The 18,251-nt window shown below is 42.9% G+C and overlaps 1 protein-coding gene across 3 annotated transcripts in view; it reads right to left on the reverse strand.

Annotated features, from left to right (window-relative positions):
* Nucleotides 1-4,396: 4,396 nt before the first annotated feature.
* dock4b (dedicator of cytokinesis 4b) overlaps nucleotides 4,397-18,251 on the reverse strand; it is a gene marked incomplete at its 3' end in the record, with an annotated part of 102,023 nt that continues 88,168 nt past the window's right edge. For 2 of the 3 annotated variants that reach the window (XM_079236331.1, XM_079236332.1), the window contains 10 exons: nucleotides 18,179-18,251; nucleotides 17,204-17,323; nucleotides 16,783-16,904; nucleotides 15,872-15,992; nucleotides 14,084-14,165; nucleotides 12,633-12,742; nucleotides 10,673-10,745; nucleotides 8,116-8,232; nucleotides 7,267-7,328; nucleotides 4,397-4,852 (listed from right to left, as the gene is read on the reverse strand). The exon at nucleotides 18,179-18,251 is cut by the window's right edge and continues 11 nt beyond it. In XM_079236331.1, the coding sequence (XP_079092457.1) occupies nucleotides 4,397-4,852; nucleotides 7,267-7,328; nucleotides 8,116-8,232; nucleotides 10,673-10,745; nucleotides 12,633-12,742; nucleotides 14,084-14,165; nucleotides 15,872-15,992; nucleotides 16,783-16,904; nucleotides 17,204-17,323; nucleotides 18,179-18,251 (1,336 nt within the window). Of the gene's footprint in view, nucleotides 4,853-7,266; nucleotides 7,332-8,115; nucleotides 8,233-10,672; nucleotides 10,746-12,632; nucleotides 12,743-14,083; nucleotides 14,166-15,871; nucleotides 15,993-16,782; nucleotides 16,905-17,203; nucleotides 17,324-18,178 lie in introns of all 3 variants that reach the window. The other variant, XM_079236333.1, reaches the window with a different exon arrangement.

Here is an 18,251-nt window from a genome sequence, read left to right on the forward strand (position 1 = left end):
CGGCTGTGTGTTCTCCAGAATTCGCCTCGGGCAACTTTAAATTAATACCTAGCACTGCCTTTCCCCTGATAATTATGTATCATCACCCATTGAATGCTATAAACGGAAGATGTTTAGTGCCTTTATAACAGTGCTAAACTGTTCTGCAACAATCTCGTGCTGGATATAAGGAATGTCGCGTCTTTTAGAAATGTGCTGAACGTCTACAAAATTACAGGGGAAATCTGCAGGTTAAAAATATTGACATGTTATTACAGCTCGGTGCCTTCCAGCTATACGGCTCCTTTTGTTGACGGCAAGCTATCTGCGCTGCCTCAACACCAGGCGGGGCTTTGTTCTGTGCTACTGCAAGCAGGATGCAGCTCTTCTCTTAATAATGGGCAGATTGACAAGCCTAGGGAGGTTCATCATAACGGACAACAATTCTCCCAGGCTCGCTGAATGGCAGAGGCATGTCTCTCCCGTCGTGCAGGACGGGGCCCTCTGTTGCAAGGAGACTCCACGTTTAGCCGGGAATTCATTCCTGACATGATAATTGCTGTCAAATTACAGCCAACCACCAACAATTATGATGGGTGCTGACAGGTGTGTGTGTGTGTGTGTGTGTGTGTGTGTGTGTGTGTGTGTGTGTGTGTCTCCCCAATTGCCGTGCTGCGGAGTTGAGGGAATACACACGGCAACACGTTTTGCAATTGTTCAAGGTCCTTTGGTCAAGCAGCACAGTTCCATCAAAACACACACACACACACACACACACACACACACGTTGAACTGGCGGTGTGGTAATGAAATGCTTTGCGATGAACAAGGAACTCTGTCCCTCGTGTGAACGTGTCTTCTTTTATCACACACCATTAACTCATCTGCAGTCCTATGAACCGCGTGTGCTCCAGACGGAGATTCCCACATGTTTAAAGGCATGACCATGGATGTGAAACATATGGAGAGGAGCAGATTAGCAATTGAGCCAAATACACTTCACATAAAAGATAATTTACTGTTAATCTGAACACGACTTTGAAAGTATAGGGACATTAAACATGTCTCAATTGTTTCTACGATGGAAAACACGTGTTTTTTTTGGGTATTCTGTGTATTGACAGTTCTTTCTTTGATGCAGCGAAACCCAAAAGCAGAATAGGCCCTTTTCACAGCAGCCATTTTGACATTGCAGGGTAAACACAGGTGAGATTGGGAAAAAAATGAAAGAATTATGGCCCTGTTCCATTTTGGTCGGTCGGGGCCCTGGTATTGTTGGTTCTGGCTTACTGTAATGGCTGTGACACTAAATGGAACCTTTACCAGTTTATCAGTTCTCTCTCTCAGACATTTTGTCAGAGTAGGAAAGGCAAGAACGGCATGCGAGAACACCAGAAATCTAATTTTTATTTTAAATGAATTATGGACACCTGTGCTCACTCTGCGACAAGCCACAATGTCTTCAGTGAAAATTAAAACATTCCCCCCCACTTCATTTGTACCTTTATTTTTTGTTCAGCTATGGCAACACAACTACCCATTACGCTGACTTATCGCCATATTACGCAGAGCGGGCTTGGCGCGCGAGAATCACCTGTTGCGATAAACCCTATTTTAAGTAGCGTTATGACTTCCGATATTTTCTTTTAAATGCAACTTTCTTTTTCTTGGAACTTGTAGGCTCATTTTCTTATCCTTCCATCTCCTCATTGGGCCTTTTCCCTTTTCCAGGGAAACTCTCAAAATCCATCTTGACATGTGTCAAGAGGCACAGACGCATTGACGGATGTATCCGATCATTTTTCAAAATAAAACATCTTTCAGACCTTGATAATCAATCAAATATGTTTCATTCACTCTTTCTGTCAGCCAAGTGTTGGTAAAAAAAACACAATAAAAAACTATTCTATCAGCCACTGACCTTAACTTGTAGAATAATGAAAATTAACATCAATCCAGAATAATATTAATTACCAAGTACTCAGTACACCTAAAAACCTTATTTTCTGCCAGAAGGTGGGGCTCTGTCCCAAATGACCCTTTACCTATAGTCTTATGATCAGTGGGTCAATCCCATTGATTGGTCTAATCCAGAACCAATCTCTTTTAGTTTATCTCAAGGAAATCCAAAGAAGTAGTCGATTCCACCAGAGAAGAAAATCATCAGTATTCAACCTGAGCAAGTTGGGATGCAAAAATGTAACATTTTAAGCATAAAATAAACCTCTCATTAACTAATGGTGCTTTCAAATGGTGATAGATTTACATTACAAATGGTTTCCGTGAACAATTGCTAGTCCTTCTTCCCTAAATCATTTCTGCTCCCTTCCAGAGTAGAACGAGAGCCAGGGTGTGGCCATTTCAGTTAACTCCTTGGTGTGCATTATGTCTCATGTCTGCAGTGCTGGGGGAGAAACCTCAATATCCCATAAACAAATACAAATTCTACGTCACATATCTCCACGGTCTCATAACAGAAATCTGCCAATCAGTCCATTTGTATTACATAGGCAGTTTATTGAACTTGTAAATGTGTTAGGTGTCATTATGCATGACCTTAGTTTTTCTACAGTCACAAAACCATAAAAGTTTGAACATTTATAATAATAATTTGCCGCTTCAACATTACATTCAAAGCTGTAAATTGTTATAGCTACATTTTGTTAAAAACACAATATTTACATTAATTGTAATACACACATTTTATATTTGGCATACTTACATTAATCTCATCATATAATTTACAGGTTCTCAAGTACTGATTAATGTGAATATTTAATCTCAAAGATTCACAACAAATCAAAAAGTAAATTAACAATACAAAAATGAAACATATAAACAATATCAAAGCCCCCTCCCCACCCAAACAAAAAATTAAAATGGTGCACAGAATTTACGATTGATGAATATTTTAAGCCAAAAATGTCCTCTATTTTACAAAACAATGTGAAATGTGCCTGCCACAGAAAACTTACTTCACTGCAGCAATGCAATGCGGTTGAACTGTGCAACTATTTATAGTGCAGTCAACTCACGTCCATCTTTTTAATCAACACAAAGTAAATCTCAACTGTACAAATATTTGACAATGATTAGTTTGTAAATATTTCTTCAATAGAGTGTCAGTCCTTGTGTGTTTTAAGGTTGCTGCTGAGAGTGAAACTCGGTTCCAATTACTGCTTCGTCAAATAGAGAGTTCCTAAAAACAGTAATGGTCGAAATACAGACGATTAAGTCTAGTTTGTGCTTCTCTCAAGTTACAACGGATCAATACGTGACAGTTTAATTAGATTTTTTTTGGGGGGATGAAATCCATTTTGTGAAATCAAAATTCGGTCTTAAAACTCTCTGATCTAGTTTAACAAAAGTATCTTTACAGCACATTGTACATTTTCCTTTGGCAAAATACTTGGCGCACCCCCTAAAGATCTGTTGTCATGTACATCATGCAGGAGGGATAGGGTGTGTTCATCTAAATGTCAATGGTCAAAGGCAAAGTTCTAAGCATGCAATCGCACCAGCTTTTGCCCCTGTGTTTGGTCCAGGCTCATGATTTTATTGTTAATGGGGGCAATTTTTGGTAAGTGTGAAAGGCTGATTTTAAAATTCTTGTGAGAAGGGCAGTGGAGTGGTTTTGATGGCAACTTCCCACTGAAAGCCTCTCTCGTTTTCTGATTTACATATGACCGTGTGGAGTTAAATAATGTGCAGTCAAAATTGCTCCCATTACTGTGCTGAAGTTATCTTTGCCAAACTTTTAAAATCAATGCATAACAATGACATTTTCGTCTGGCAGAAATAAGAGCTTTTTTTTCTTCTTTTTTTCATTTAACGGTAATACAGTCCCATTGCGTGTGTGGATATGACTATGGGAACACACCCGTTTCTACGACACTTCACTGAAATGCATACTCGAGGCCTCTAGCACCTTTTTAGCCATATAGTATACAAATGTACGAGTCGTTTAAAAAAAAAAAAAAAAAAGAAACGTGCAAGACTCACGGATAAAAGACTCTGTTTCCAATACTTAAGGCAAAAACAATTCTCATATATACCAATATACATATATTTGAAATTATTACATCTATCAAAACTGTGTTTTTCTAGAGTGTTCTGGTAAACATATGTTATGACTGACTGTGGTGACCTATTATACATACTAGAGCTAAAGGTGCAGAATGACCAAGTCAAAGTCAATGCAATGCCCTCTAGTAAATACAAAAAGAAACGTTCAATATTTGACCGTTTCTTCAGTCTTTTTTTTTGACTGCCTGTTAATCTATAGGCCCGTGTCTTTTTATTGTGATGTAGGTCAGGAATGCCAAACTGAAGATCACAAAAAACAAGTGAGTGCCCAGTAGAAAAGTGCAAAATACGCCAGTGTGTTTCTTCTCCAGACCTGGACCCGAACCAGCACCTATAGCTGGGACACCTTCCTGGGCAGAGGCCGTGGTCTGGGGACTCGAGGGTCAGAGGTCCCGTCCAGCTTCATGCTGCCGGTGCGGAGCTGGTGAGGCTTGGGTGGAAGGGCCGGGGGGTCCGCCTGCGGGGGGATGGAGAGACTGTGGGGCAGCGGCACGGGCCTGCGGGGGTTGTTCCTCTCGTACACGCTGTAGGGAGGAGGCGTCTTATTCTCTCTGCGGATGGGCTCGTCGGAGCTGCTGGAGACAGAGTTTGGCAAGGTGCCGGGAGGAGGCAGAGGATGGGACGGGTGGTCACCCGCGGGCAGCTCGGTGCCCGAAGCTTCCGACACGCTGCAGCGGCTGAGGGACGAGATGCCGCTGCTGTAGCTGCCGGAGAGGACGGGGGAGTTGGAGACCAGGCTGGTGGACTGGCACTCGGTGGGTGAAGGGGTGAACGGTGGCACTGTGGTCTAAAGGGGGAGAAAGAAAAAGGAAAAGAAAATCATGTGTTTCCTTCATGTGAAAATCTAAGATGTTCATTGTATAGAGATTGGCTTTTTGGCTTCTGGCCCTTTCAAGCAGCTAAAGCTATTCGATTAATGGATTAGCCAAACAACAAACCTTTTGATTATCAAATCATTGTTGGAATTGCATCCTAACAGCCCCTGAAAATCTTGTTTTTTTTAACCATGAATGTCAAACATGACCTTTCTCCAGCTTCTCTATTGCAATTATTTGCTGTTTTTCTCTGTGTTGTGGTATCAGCAAACAAGGGCTGTGAATAACTATTATCTTAATTATGATATGGTATTTTTTGTCTTTCAAAAAGTCATTTCTGAGACTGTCCAAAAACAGTCCAAATATTAATGACAATAACCTTTTCCGATTGTTTTATTCTGAGACATTTTTGTTAATTTAAAGTATCCAGCATTTCACAAGAAAGCAACAACTAGTTTAACGTCTGGAAAAAAACATAATATAGCAATATGGCATTATTTTAATCATTATAAAAAGCATGCAACCATGTAGTATGCATGCCCTATTCTGCTGTCTCCAACATGTGTGCTGACACAGCCCTACAGCAGCGATAAAAGTCAACAGATTGAGAGGGTTTTTACACTCCATCAACCGGCCCTGTGCGCCGAGACGGAAAGACACAATATGCCACACTTCCCCCCTCAAAAATCCGATCACTCATCAAAATGTTTTTCTAAGCAATTACACCACGCTGCCATTATATCTGCTAAAATGTAATTGGATCTAGTGGAGTATACAATTGATCAGAAAGGTTGTACTGCTCATGCTTCAGGGGGCACGCACGAAGAGAGGTATCCATTTAGCATGCACGACTGGACACACCTTTTTCCACATCTGGGGCGACCGTGATGAAAATCTGTGTATTTAATATAGTGCTGGCAAGCAGTTTAAACTCCTGACCCAGTTCTCCAGAGAGAGGCTACCAACGAATATCATTTCTACCCCTGCAGATGAGTAGCTGCAGCCCTGTCAGACTGGCACCATGTGTTTTCTGCAGGTTCACTATCTGTCCTGGGGTTTTTGGTCTGGTAATGGGCCCCTTGCTGCACTGACTGATGTGTGTGCGTGTGTGTGTGTGTGTGTGCCAGATAATGGGGCCTGCTGGAGGTCCACGAAGGACCCATCTCTGGCTGTGCGGTGATGGGCAGCTAGGCACTGCACTTCGGGCCTCTTCTATCAGCACACACACACAAACACAAGTGGCAACATGCGCACACCTAACCACACACACACACACACACACACACACACACACACACACACACACACACACACACACACACACACACACACACACACACAGAGACGTGATTGACAGAGCATGCTGAGTGCCAAGCTGTCACTCACACTTCCCAGAGTCGTTCTTTCGCTCTCTCTCTCCGCCTCACACACGGACCACACGTACACACACGCGAACAACCGCATTCACACGCGGTAGTCGTCACATGCGAGAAGACATCGCACCCGTAAAACAAATCTGGGAGCTTTGCACCGACGCTCGTGACAAGCCCACAGCGAAGATAACAGTCAGCAGGAGACGAGCTTCGGTTCACCAGAGTTTCAAAACAACTTTTGTATCCCCCATTAAAAGCTCACTCGCTGCTTAGTTAACCTTTCCTGGACCTCTACCGCTTCTGCAGTCTGGTATTAACTACTAAGAGGCTCATTAACAACAAATCCGAGCTTGGAGACAAAGTGAGAGTAATCAGTTTAACTGCAGATAAACATAAAAACACTGGAGGTCAGAGGTATTAAAAACTTGTTTGAGATGCTAGAGGGAACATTCAATACAGCACTCGCAGGTCTCATAGCATCAATAGCGAAGAAAAAAACTAAAACATAAATAGGATTTAGTCTTTAAAATTTAAATTCACTGACAAATACATGAAGTGAAGTTGAATAAATCCATCTCGTTATGCGTATTTTTGGCAAGCAGGCCAGGAGGTGACCTCCTCTCCGAGCCAGAATTAAACGTGGTGGAAAACAGTTGGCGCCCACCAGGTGTACATTTAGCTAACACGATGAGTGCCCTCCAGCCAGTACCGTTTTGGGTCCTCTTTGGGACAGCCGTGTCATAAAAAGGCTACAAAATCAGCAGCACTGGAGCAGTTAGCAGCTTCACTGAACAGTAATGCAAAGCTCCCAGGCCTCGGGTTGACACAGAGTAGGATAAAGACCCTGCAGCTGGCCGGCGAGACCACAGCAGTGCACTACAAAGGCCCCAAGGCTGTCACTAAGCAAGGTCAGGCAATCTCAGGGAAAGATAGAGGAACGATACAAAAAAAGAAAATCGCCTGAAACTCACACCAAACGGACGGAGGACGTGAGTAACAGAGACAGAACCAACCTTTTGCGGCGATCTGGACGCAGAGACAGGAGACTGCGACCTCATGTTTTTAGCCGAGGAGCCTGCTGACAACCAGATGAGAGAGAGAGAGAGAAAAGAGGAGAAATTAGGCAGCAGTTTTCTTCCAGTCACCATGATGACACAGTGCGAGTCATGCAAACATACACACATGGAGCTGAGAGGGCCATTGGCCTAAAGCATCAATGAAGCGCTGATGTTCTGCAGGTCCTTTAGGCTGCCTTAAGCTGTTTCTACATCAAACAGCTGTTTCTGCTCTATGCAATGAGGGCAGACGTGTGCGTGTGTGTGGTGTGTGTTGCGTGTGTGCGTGTGTGTGTGTGTGTGTGTGTGTGGAGGGGAGACATTCCATCTGTGTATTCCGCTGCTGGCCAGCATGATAGATCAGAAAGCACTGGGGGATAAGTCAAATCTGTTGAATCTGTATATAAGTAAACTACTAAAATACAGTGCGAGTTGATAGTGGAGAAAGACGTTGTTGAAATGTAATGACATGCATTTCTCAGGAGAAAAATCTGGGAAATTGACTGGAATTTCAATTGGGATTGACTTCAGCCCCTCTCAAAGTCCAGGGAGATTTTCAGACTTCAGCTGAACTCACACATCTCATACCAGAAAAAAATCAAAGCCAGTTAGTGAAGCAAATGCTGTTGCCATCATGGACGTGCATGACATTAGGAGCAGCAAGCCAGGAAACGGTAGCTTGAGGGTCTCAGGTGGGGAAAAGCCATTGTAGGGAGATGTGCGGGAAGCCCCAGGTGTCAAAAGTCGGAGTGGAGAAATTAGTATCATTCTTCAAATCGGAGAGTTCATCATGATCAGCCACTTTACCTGAGTACGGTGGCCTAGGAGGTACAGGAGGGCATAGCATTTTGCCAAAAGAGTCAGAGAAGGATGGGGCGCCCTCTTTGACACTGTCTAGGCTCCAGCTACTGGGTGTGGGTCGCACTTACAGTACACAGAAACATTACAAGTCACTCAAAAGATTATGGGATGACACGAGACAACATGGAGGAACACATTTCAGATGGATGGCATGATGACATGGAAACAAATGACAATAACATGGAGTGTATATATTGCCCGAGATTGAGTGTAGGATGAAGTGCGTTACGTTAAAAGTCCTAAAAACTCGGAATGGAATGGCGTGTTCATGGAATCCAACATGAACACGCCAAGCAGATTACGTTATTTCACTTGACGGATTTCTGTTTTTCTCCTTTTCCCTGTGGCCTGAAAAACGATGATGTCGCTGACTTGCATGCAGTACATACGATCGAGCAATATCTGAGGAAGGAGCTTCATGCATCGACTCTTCCATTAAGCACATTCAGAATGTCAACAATCATAAAATTCATATTTCAGCCCCATATCCTCTTCTGCTCTAATACATTATGCTGTGCTTGAGATTTATTTAATTTCATAGAAAGACCAAAGTCATAGAACTCTGGGACCTCAGAGAGTTTGTCCTATACAGAGAGACTACTGCCGTCACTATTTCTTCTAGAACTCCTTTGGACATGCATTGTCAGCGCATTTGGGACTTTGACTGTCATGGCAGCCGCTGTGGCTCACAACTGAGCCCAAGAGAGCACAGCTCAGTGTTTTGACATCCTATTTGGATTTTTCTTTTTTCTTGTGCTTTTCAAAAGAGTTGGTAGATGATTTTAGTCCATAAATGTGTTTCTGTATGTTATTACATTACTACAGGGGCATGACATAGCCATGCAACGTGTTGCTTTAGGTCAAGCAGCAAAACAAACCTCTGCAGAAGTGATATTTGTTGTAGGTTGGAGTAAGAAATTCAACAAAAGCATACAAATAGAGCGAGGAAATGGAAAGGAGACAAATAATGTCCGTATTCTGTGCAATTCCACACCTGCACATTTGGTGTGAAAGCAGGTTAATGGGTTTTCCTAAATATAGTTTTCATATCAACAGGAAAAAACTATAAAACACGCCATTGAACCAACACCACTTGTTCTGGTAGAAATCTCAGGCGGATCTTGTTTAGTCTTCGGGTTTATGGGTCACATTCAATCAAACTAAAGTAGCCTCTTCGGGTCTAGGAGCTGCATCAAGTGCACGCATCTCTGTAAAAATAAAATGTAATCACACGCTATTGAAATCAGTCAGGGCGATTGGTCAGGTCACAGTTTATGAAATGGTGGTAGTCTGATGCCTCCGAACAGCGCGACTGAGCGGGCTTTATTCTCATTTCACAGCAAACAAAGAGTCCGGGAAGCTTCCTATTTTAACAACACTATATTTGGTAACTGGAGTTATGATTTGAGGGTTGAGGCAGCAGATGTGGCGAACAACACGTTTACACAATCGCAGGCTTCGTGTAATTTCTAGCACCTATCGTTATTGTCGCATGCATAAAAGGTGTCATGTCACCATACTGTGCAGCTCATCGAGCTCTCGCTGCATTATTTCACTGATCGCGCTCGAATCACACGGAAAAGGTGTGCGAGTCGCGAGGAAGCTATCGCATCCACGCTCTTCACTCTTTATTTTGCGGCGTCTCTTCCGCATTCCTCGCTAATTATAACACAAAGTGTTCGTGAGAAGCACTGATGGAAGGAAATACATTTCACGCGTGCATTTTACTCTCTGTTTTTTGTTGTTGTCAAAGTTCAGAGAAAAGCATTTTTTTGTTAATTACACAAGGAGGTGGGGGCTGTACGCTTTCAGTCTCAACACATATTTTACCCACAAAATGCAAGAAATGTGCATCTCTACTTGGCTATGCTGAGCAAAAATGACTACCAGGGGGAGCTTAACTAATAGATATGAATTCATAAATATGAATGTCACACACGTCCATCAGCGTTGCAGGAATAGTACCTGCATATTTAATTACTCTTTTAGGATGAGGGAAGATGAAAAGCTGTACGGCGTTGAAGGAAAAACGGAACCCAGCATGTGTGTGTGTGTGTGTGTGTGTGTGAGTAGGTGTGTTTGTGTGTGTGTGTGTGTGTGTGTGTGCGTATCCTGAGGCGCTCCCTGAAGCAGCTGTGTGAAGACAGACGTCTCAAGTCACTCCGAGGTGAAAACTGTCACACACACTCCGTGTCTGGACAGATGACCGCCAGCCTGGGCAGCGGTGTGAGCGCCGGTGAGTAATAGAGGAGAAGCCCTTTGCTGACGCTGCACCTCTGCATCACCGCTCTCTCAGCCACGAACACTCAAAACGATAAATAATAAAATAAACTGCACTTTACCATAACCTATCTCGCCTCACTTTGGCATTATTATTCTGCTTGAGGGGATTCCCTGCAAGGTGAGAGTGTATTTTCGAAGGTTGCTGAATGCAGAACGTCGCTACTCATTGCGTCCATGGAAGAGAAGGATGTAACAGAATATGCTAAACGTGGTGTTTTACCTTTGTCTGGCGCTGACAGGTTGGGGTCACTCCTTGGTAAAGTGGCGTCACCTATCTGATGAAGAGGAGCTCTCTGCACACAGAAGAAATAGTCCAAATCAGTGTCAAATATGTACAGCGTGAAACAGTGTGTTGGAGATAACGTAGGTAAATTCCAGCTCTAAAGCAGAGAGGAATAATTGAATATTGAACATTCAAAATAAATATCAAGGTGTGAAATCATTCCCCCCAGAAATTCAATAGAACCGACCGAGGGAGGCACAGACGGCAACAGAGTCAGAGAGACAGAGTGCTGAATGCGTAATGACCTTCATGTCTAGGAGGGGTGTGATATTTGTAGAAGTGATGAGCACTCCCCCTCCAGCCCCAAAAATACATAGATCAGATTTTCTTTTCTTTTTGCAGTAAATGTTACCGGTGATCAATATTTCTAATAATCAATGTTCCATTAGCCGCTATTAGCTGGTCTTTCACTGCTTTCAGGTTGGACATAATTGCTTGGTCTCCCACCATCTATTAATCTGTAGAATAACAACGATTCTTTTGATTCAGCCCCAACGAGCTATGAAAAACAGGTGAACTGTGCCCGCAGTGCTGACTGCAGAGGCGAAGGGCCTTGAAAAACAAACACATAATGTTTCTGCTACAGTAGCCTGGTTTCTGAGGATTGTGTGATTACGCTACGTACCGCCCTTTAGCGAGAGAAGACACTGCAATATCCTGTTGTTCTTGCATTACTGGAATATTATCGTTTGTTTAGTTTTTTTACTGAAAATGAGGCAAAGCTGGACTGCTGCTTTTGAAAAACTGCAATCCTCAGCGACAAAAGAGCGGCGTCATGGCATGCGCCACTTTTTCCCGAAAACAGAAGTCACCCATTGAGATATGCTGTACAATACAAAGTGGATCTGGATTTCTGCTTGCTCATTACAGGGCGTCAAAAAGTATATCGATTTTGTCTTCACATTTTTTGGAGGACACGCATCTGTAAGAGCTGCAAAAAATGAGTTTTCCTTTTCCATTAAAAAATAGTCCATCGCATATAGAGAGTGAAAAGAGAAGGGTTTTCCCCATTCTGCATTCCCATTTCAAACTTTTCTTGGTATTATAGTCTCAGCATCACATTATATAGAAACACAGGCGGCTCTCAATACTACAAAACACATTAGCCTTGGCTGCCGTTGCTATGGCGAAGAAGAGCGAGGAGAGATGGAGGGAATCCAAAAACACTTTGTTGTCGCGGTTGGGAACGAAACACCGCAACATAGTTGCTAAATGTATTATTAGTTTTCTCAACACTGTAATCTTAAACTTCTAACGTAACTAATCTTAAACTTGGTGACTGGATGTTTCTTTCCAAAATGCACCTTGGGAGTCACGGCTAACTTCTCCCCTCACACCTTTATGTTCAGAGTTGTACCTTCAACTGTTTATTAAATATGTTTTTCAAATGCACCTCATATTGTTGCCTGAAAATGACCCGCAACAACAACAACCAGTGGAACTAGCTCCGACCACTCTCCTCTATGGTGATTTGGGCTAATACATACATTATATGTCAACATGACAATATTAGTTAGCAAATTATATCTTTTTTTCATATCTATTTCACGAAACGGTTTAGATGCTTTGTGTGCTTCTATTGCTGGCTTTGCATTATGTCTTCATTTGTCTTTTTCTTTATCCCAAATATAGGAATACAAATGTGACAGCAAGAGCACATTCTCAAGCTTCCCTCATACTAGCAGACATCTTTTCTCATCGTTTGGTCACTGAAAGGTCAAAAGCTAATTTGTCTATTTTGTATCCACCTTTTTCTTTGCATGCAAACATCCATCTGCTTTAACCTAAGGAGGGGACAGTTGCACTTTATGTGCCATTTCTTCTGGTTATACCACCCGCGCGCGAGTGTAGGTGAATGTGTGTCTGTGTGTGTATGTGCGCGCGTGTGTGTGTTAACCTGTGCAGGGTCCATGGGGTTGGGAAAGATGGCGCTGACCGGTCGGTCTCGTGGAGACAGACAGGCATTTTCTCTGGAATGCTTGTGTTTCTCTGCCATCTGGGGTGAACCTGGAATGGACAGTATGAGACATTAGAGGAGTCACACTCACACACACACACACATACCCCATAAGGGACCAAATAGCAGCAAGGTGTTAGACTATTACCCACGAATACTGGCAATCAGGAAAGGCCAATCTCTCTTTCTCCCTCCAAGCCTCTCGACCATTCTTTCAGCCTCACTAGCTCCACGACATGATAAATGGCCTGCTCCACACACACACACACACACACACACACACACACACACACACACACACACACACACACACACACACACACACACACACACATCACACCCTCCTCACTCCCTCCAAGTGCACTCCCTCACCTCCTCAGTTAGACTGAACAATTACAACAGACAGATGCACGTGCTAAACCTTGACACTGAAACACGTGTAACACATGCATCGAGAGAAAAAGAAAAGCACACACACACACCTCACACACACACACACACACACACACACACACAAAGTACTTGCTGACACCATTTTCACAGCACTTCCCCTCAACTGGTGTTAGCCACTGTATGGATCTTGATCCATTAGCGAATGCGATAGCACTTGGAGGGCTATCATACGAGTATGAGATACCCATCGCTGGCTCTCATTCAGATAAGACCACACAAGCAATAATTCTCCACAGGCTTTATGGGTAGACAGAGGCCACTTTTATAAGGGCGCCAACCGCTGCCAGCAGCCTGCCAAAGGGGAGTGTATAAGCTTCCATAAACGTCTTCATGTATCCTTACTTTTTATGATCTGGATCAGGCAGAAACACGTTTGCAAGTTTGAACACAGCGAGATAAGACGGCAGACAGGGAAAGCATTAGATATTCACACTGAAGAGAAGGCTTGGACAGCCCGGGCCGGACTGGAGATTGTGTTGAAGTCCAAGAGAGAGACTCCACGGAGCTCTAATCATCTCTTACTCTCTCTTGCATTTTCACTGGATCCATGTTTCTTTCAACAGCATTTGTCACCACCACGTCGCAGCCCATTTCATTTTTCATCCCATCTCATTTTGCATTCTCTCTATTTTCTCAGTCTCCAACTTTCCATTCAACCCTCCCCCCCTCGTCCTTCTCTTCTTCGACCCAATCATCCTCTCCTGCTTGTGTTCCCAAGCCGCCGTCTAACCTCGCTGACCTCACCAGACAGGATGCTGCGGTGGTTTGAGAGAACATTGTGCCACTGAAAGGTCAAAGGTTCAGTCCCTATGTTCCGTGTGTCCAGCTGAACCTTTGTCTTCCTCCTCCGTGTGAGTCACTCGGGAGTGAAATATCAGCTAAAAGCCTACCGTGTATTACATTGAAAAATTAGGGTTTTTCTCCAGTTCCAGTCTTACCTCTGGCACTGGAAGGAGCTGAACTGGTGACATTGGGCGAGGCAGAATGGTTGGAGCTGAGGCTTGAGGTAGACGGACTGGGCTGTAGGTGGGATGACAAAAAACAACAACAACAACATCACGAACATGAACTAGAACATTATGAAACAGTAATCTTCTATTTATGAAATAAATCAGCTTACTTTTTAATACCGTTTTTAAAAAACTTTGAGACTTTTGTGATGAAGTCTTTCAGAGGGGCAATTAAATCTGACAATAACGAACACTGTATATATATCTTGTTTATTTAATATGTACCAAAAGAGGTCAGGGTGGCTGTGGCTAAGGAGGTAGAGAGAGCCGTCTACTAATTGGAAGAGTGTATGAATTTGTGCGTGTGAATGGGTGAATGTTGGCACGTAGTGTAACGGTGCTTTGAGTAGTCGGTAGACTAGAAAGGAAGCTATATAAATGTGAGTCCATCCAAGTCCATAAAAACAACATGTGGTGGTTTTACAGGGGTTATGGGCTGGATTATTCTTAGCAGGGTTGCTGAGACAAGACAAGACGCAGCGAGACCTTTTCTAATGATAGATTCATATTTAGGTATCATAATGCTGCATAACTGCTGGTCACTCAATAACATTTTTGCAAAGATCAAAGTGTATTATAATTCACACAGTTGTAATATATTATACTCCATGTATCATGCATTGCGATCACTGTTAGAATGCATTATAATGTCATTAGACTAAGTGGCACTGGGTGCTGTAAGTGAAGTAATGACATTCCTGAGGTATAGGCAGATTACATTATGGGCTGGTTATGAGTCACTATAAATGGCTATTTTTGCTTTAAGTAAAAGGGAAAAAATATCAGAAAATATATGCAAGAACGACACACCAAATGTTGTAAAACTGAATGACTATCATAAGTCATTATAAAATGATTTATGATTGGTTAGGAATATTATTATAAAGCATATGAACATGTATAAGTGATTATAGCTATTATTGCGCGGTTCTATAAGCGGATTATAAGTATGTTTGTAATTATTGTAGACATGGACGTCATAGAAAGTGTTATTATTATATCTACTGTACAGACATGAGAGTGTTATAGATCTCATCATCGACAGATGACACCAGATAAGACAACAAAAAACTAAACAAAAAAAACACTGTTGTTAAAATCGTTACAACCTTCTTAATATATGTCTCCAGAAGGGTGGGGGTTAAAAGCCTAATGCACTTTGTGACTTGTCTGTAAGATCATCGTTCAGTGAAATGTACTTGATCTCAAAAATAAAAGCTATGATGTCCAAAAATAACATTGCAGTAGGTTCCGTCAGATCTCCTGACAACAGGATTCTTCCTCCGGTGTTTGTGTCTGCGTCCTGCTTTGCGAGGCCTGCCAGGTGAGCCGGACTGCTTGCCAGGAGTTGTCAGCAGCTTTCTGAATTGGGCCAAATCTAGTTTAGATTGCTGCCAAACTCCAGCAAGCTGCCTGGATGGACCACACAAAGCACTGTGTCCTTTTTTGATAATCACAACAAATTGCTCAGCCGGCAAAGCTCTGAACAAGTGGAGAGGACGATAGTGAAAAAGTGTCAGAGGAGAAGAGAGATGAGGGTTGAATGGAGTGAGGATGATTAAAAAGTAGTGTGCATGAAATCGGCAGGGAGCAGGAGGGCACATGCTTTTGGATATGGACTCAATCTTCTGACCTTAAGTACCTTTGTGCGGCTGTGTGGGAAGGTATACGACGTTGCATGTATGTGTGTATAAGAGAGAGAGGGCGGGAGATTACCTGCATGTTGAAGACTTCATCCGAACTCTCTGATTGCCCTGTGATGTTACTGACTTCATTGGAGGCCTGAGACGACAGCGAGGATGAGGAGTAGCGGTTCACCGCAGGGTAGCTGGGGAGGCTGAGGGTGACAGGAAGACAGAGGGCGATGGTTTAGGTGGCTTTCGAATAAAGGGACACGGGTTTTGGTATTTTGTTTCGTTAGCTTGCAGGGTTTTCACTCACCAAAAATTCAGCATGAAAAGCCGTACAAAAAGGCAGGCAGGGAGGGAAAAAGACAAACAGGGACAGAAAATGTCAGATCACAAGAAGATAATCGATGCAGCAATCACAGCATTCCATCAAGCACTCGTCAGACACAAGTGTAAAAGAAAGGTTAGAGAACAAACACGATGGTTATTTTTAAAAGGAAGGTTAAAGCAGAAGTCATCACCAAGATACAGAACTTGTTTGTGTGTTGCCAAACAGAGAACGAAAAAGAAATCAAAACTCAATAAGAGAAACGTGAAATGCCACTGGGCGACTCAGGTGATGTGTGTGTCTGTATGGGCGGCTTTGTCCCCTGGGATCAGACTGTGGCGGGAGAATGTCGCAGGTAGAGTGGCAGGGTCACTGAACACATCAAAATCTTCTCTCTCAGAAGGGAGAAGAGAGCAAATACACAGAGAGTGGTGTTCGAGGTGAGGTGGGGACATACAAAAAAAAATTGTGAAAAGAAGGACAGGTGAGTTGTCAGAGGGGGAGCACAAGTCAGAGGGGCAGCACAGAAAATATGAAGGAGAAACGTAATAATAATAAGTGCAAGAGCTTTTTGGCTGCTTTTGTAAATTTCCAGGAAAAAAAGAAAGAAAGACAAAGACAGAACAGCAATAAAATACCCCCCAAAAATAAAAGACAAAAGAGGTCATCACCTCCGCCTGGCAACCCCTCTGCCACCGTCTGGGCTGATGATGTTGGGCACAGAGTTCCTGCATGTTCGTGGGCTCCCGTTGGTGAAGTGCACTGGGCTTGCACGCACATAAGCCGGAAACTCCTAGGGTTGTAAATTGGAGAAGAGGCAGTGGCACATGATTAAATGCTTCATGCCGGCATGAGGTATGTCAACAAAATACACAAAACCAGAAGAAGGAAGTATGTTTAATGAGGGGTGGCTTTATCGGAGGAGGACTAAAGGGGTCATTCACTCAGAAGCCTAAACACAGCGGTCGGCATCTGTTCTCACACACAGTGTGCACTTCCATAAAAGGTTTAATGATTTCAGTGAACTCTTTAACACATGTGGGATTGTTAAAGATGTACCAAAGTGTCACCAGGTCTTGTTTTCTGGCTTACCTGTATGCCAAGACTGGATTTCATCAGATGGAACTGGTCCACTAGCTTCTTGTGGAGAGGTCGCATGTCCTGGGGAACAAACTTCTCATGCACGGCGAGGCCGTACTCCAGAATGTGTGCCTGCAAAACAAAAGCTGATTATCATCTCTGGATATTACAAACAAACCAAGTTGAGAGACAAACAGAGCTTTTATTCCTCCTACTTCATCTGTGAATCATCTGGGTAAATTGCTAAATATTTGGCTCATTTGTTCCAGATACGCTTGGTGAAAATTAATCTGCAATTTCAGTGGAATACTTTCTACTTCTAATTGCAAATTGAGTTTTTGTTTGTGCTATTCTTATATAAAAAAAATGAACAATTAGGAACTTTGTGAATAAAACGAGATAAAAGTAAATATCAAGCCAAGCTAACCTGATATGGGTACTAGAGCGTGGGCGCTTTAATTCTAAAAAAGGGCTGTAATTATTATAATTATCATTAAGAGCTGGACCAAATAATTGCAGTAATAAAACCCCAGGAAAATGTTCCACTTAGTACATATCTTTCACAATTCTTTTGAAAAAACAATGTTAATGGATCCCGCTCAAAAATTGTTGCATGCGAACATGTTCATGATGAATACTGTTCGATATAATCCATGTTTTTTTTTTTAAATGTTTACTTTCAGACACAGGTTTCTGCTCAGTTTCTGTTTGGCAACGCTAGGACCAGTTCCTTGCTTGTTCTGCATATTCAGAAAGCTCCAGAACAAGCGTGTAAGTGGACCTCGAGTTGAGAGTGTTTCCGTCACACGTCGTTCCCAAGATCAGGAATAAGCCGTCACACTCAATAAACACGCCGTTTGATACAAGGTGGCCTCTTCCCGATCGCCACGTTCACGCTCTTTTTTCTTCTTCTTTCCTTTGCATTGAATGCACATTATGAGCACACAGACTACACTGAACATAACATGCATCTCCTTTATTACAGACCTGTTCAAACATGAGTTCTCTCAGTCGCCCGATCTTGTCGCCATCCTCCGGGTGATTCATAATGTAGTCCTTC

This window comes from Taurulus bubalis (genome assembly GCF_910589615.1).
Source record: "Taurulus bubalis genome assembly, chromosome: 20".
Classification (NCBI taxonomy): Eukaryota; Metazoa; Chordata; class Actinopteri; order Perciformes; family Cottidae; genus Taurulus; species Taurulus bubalis.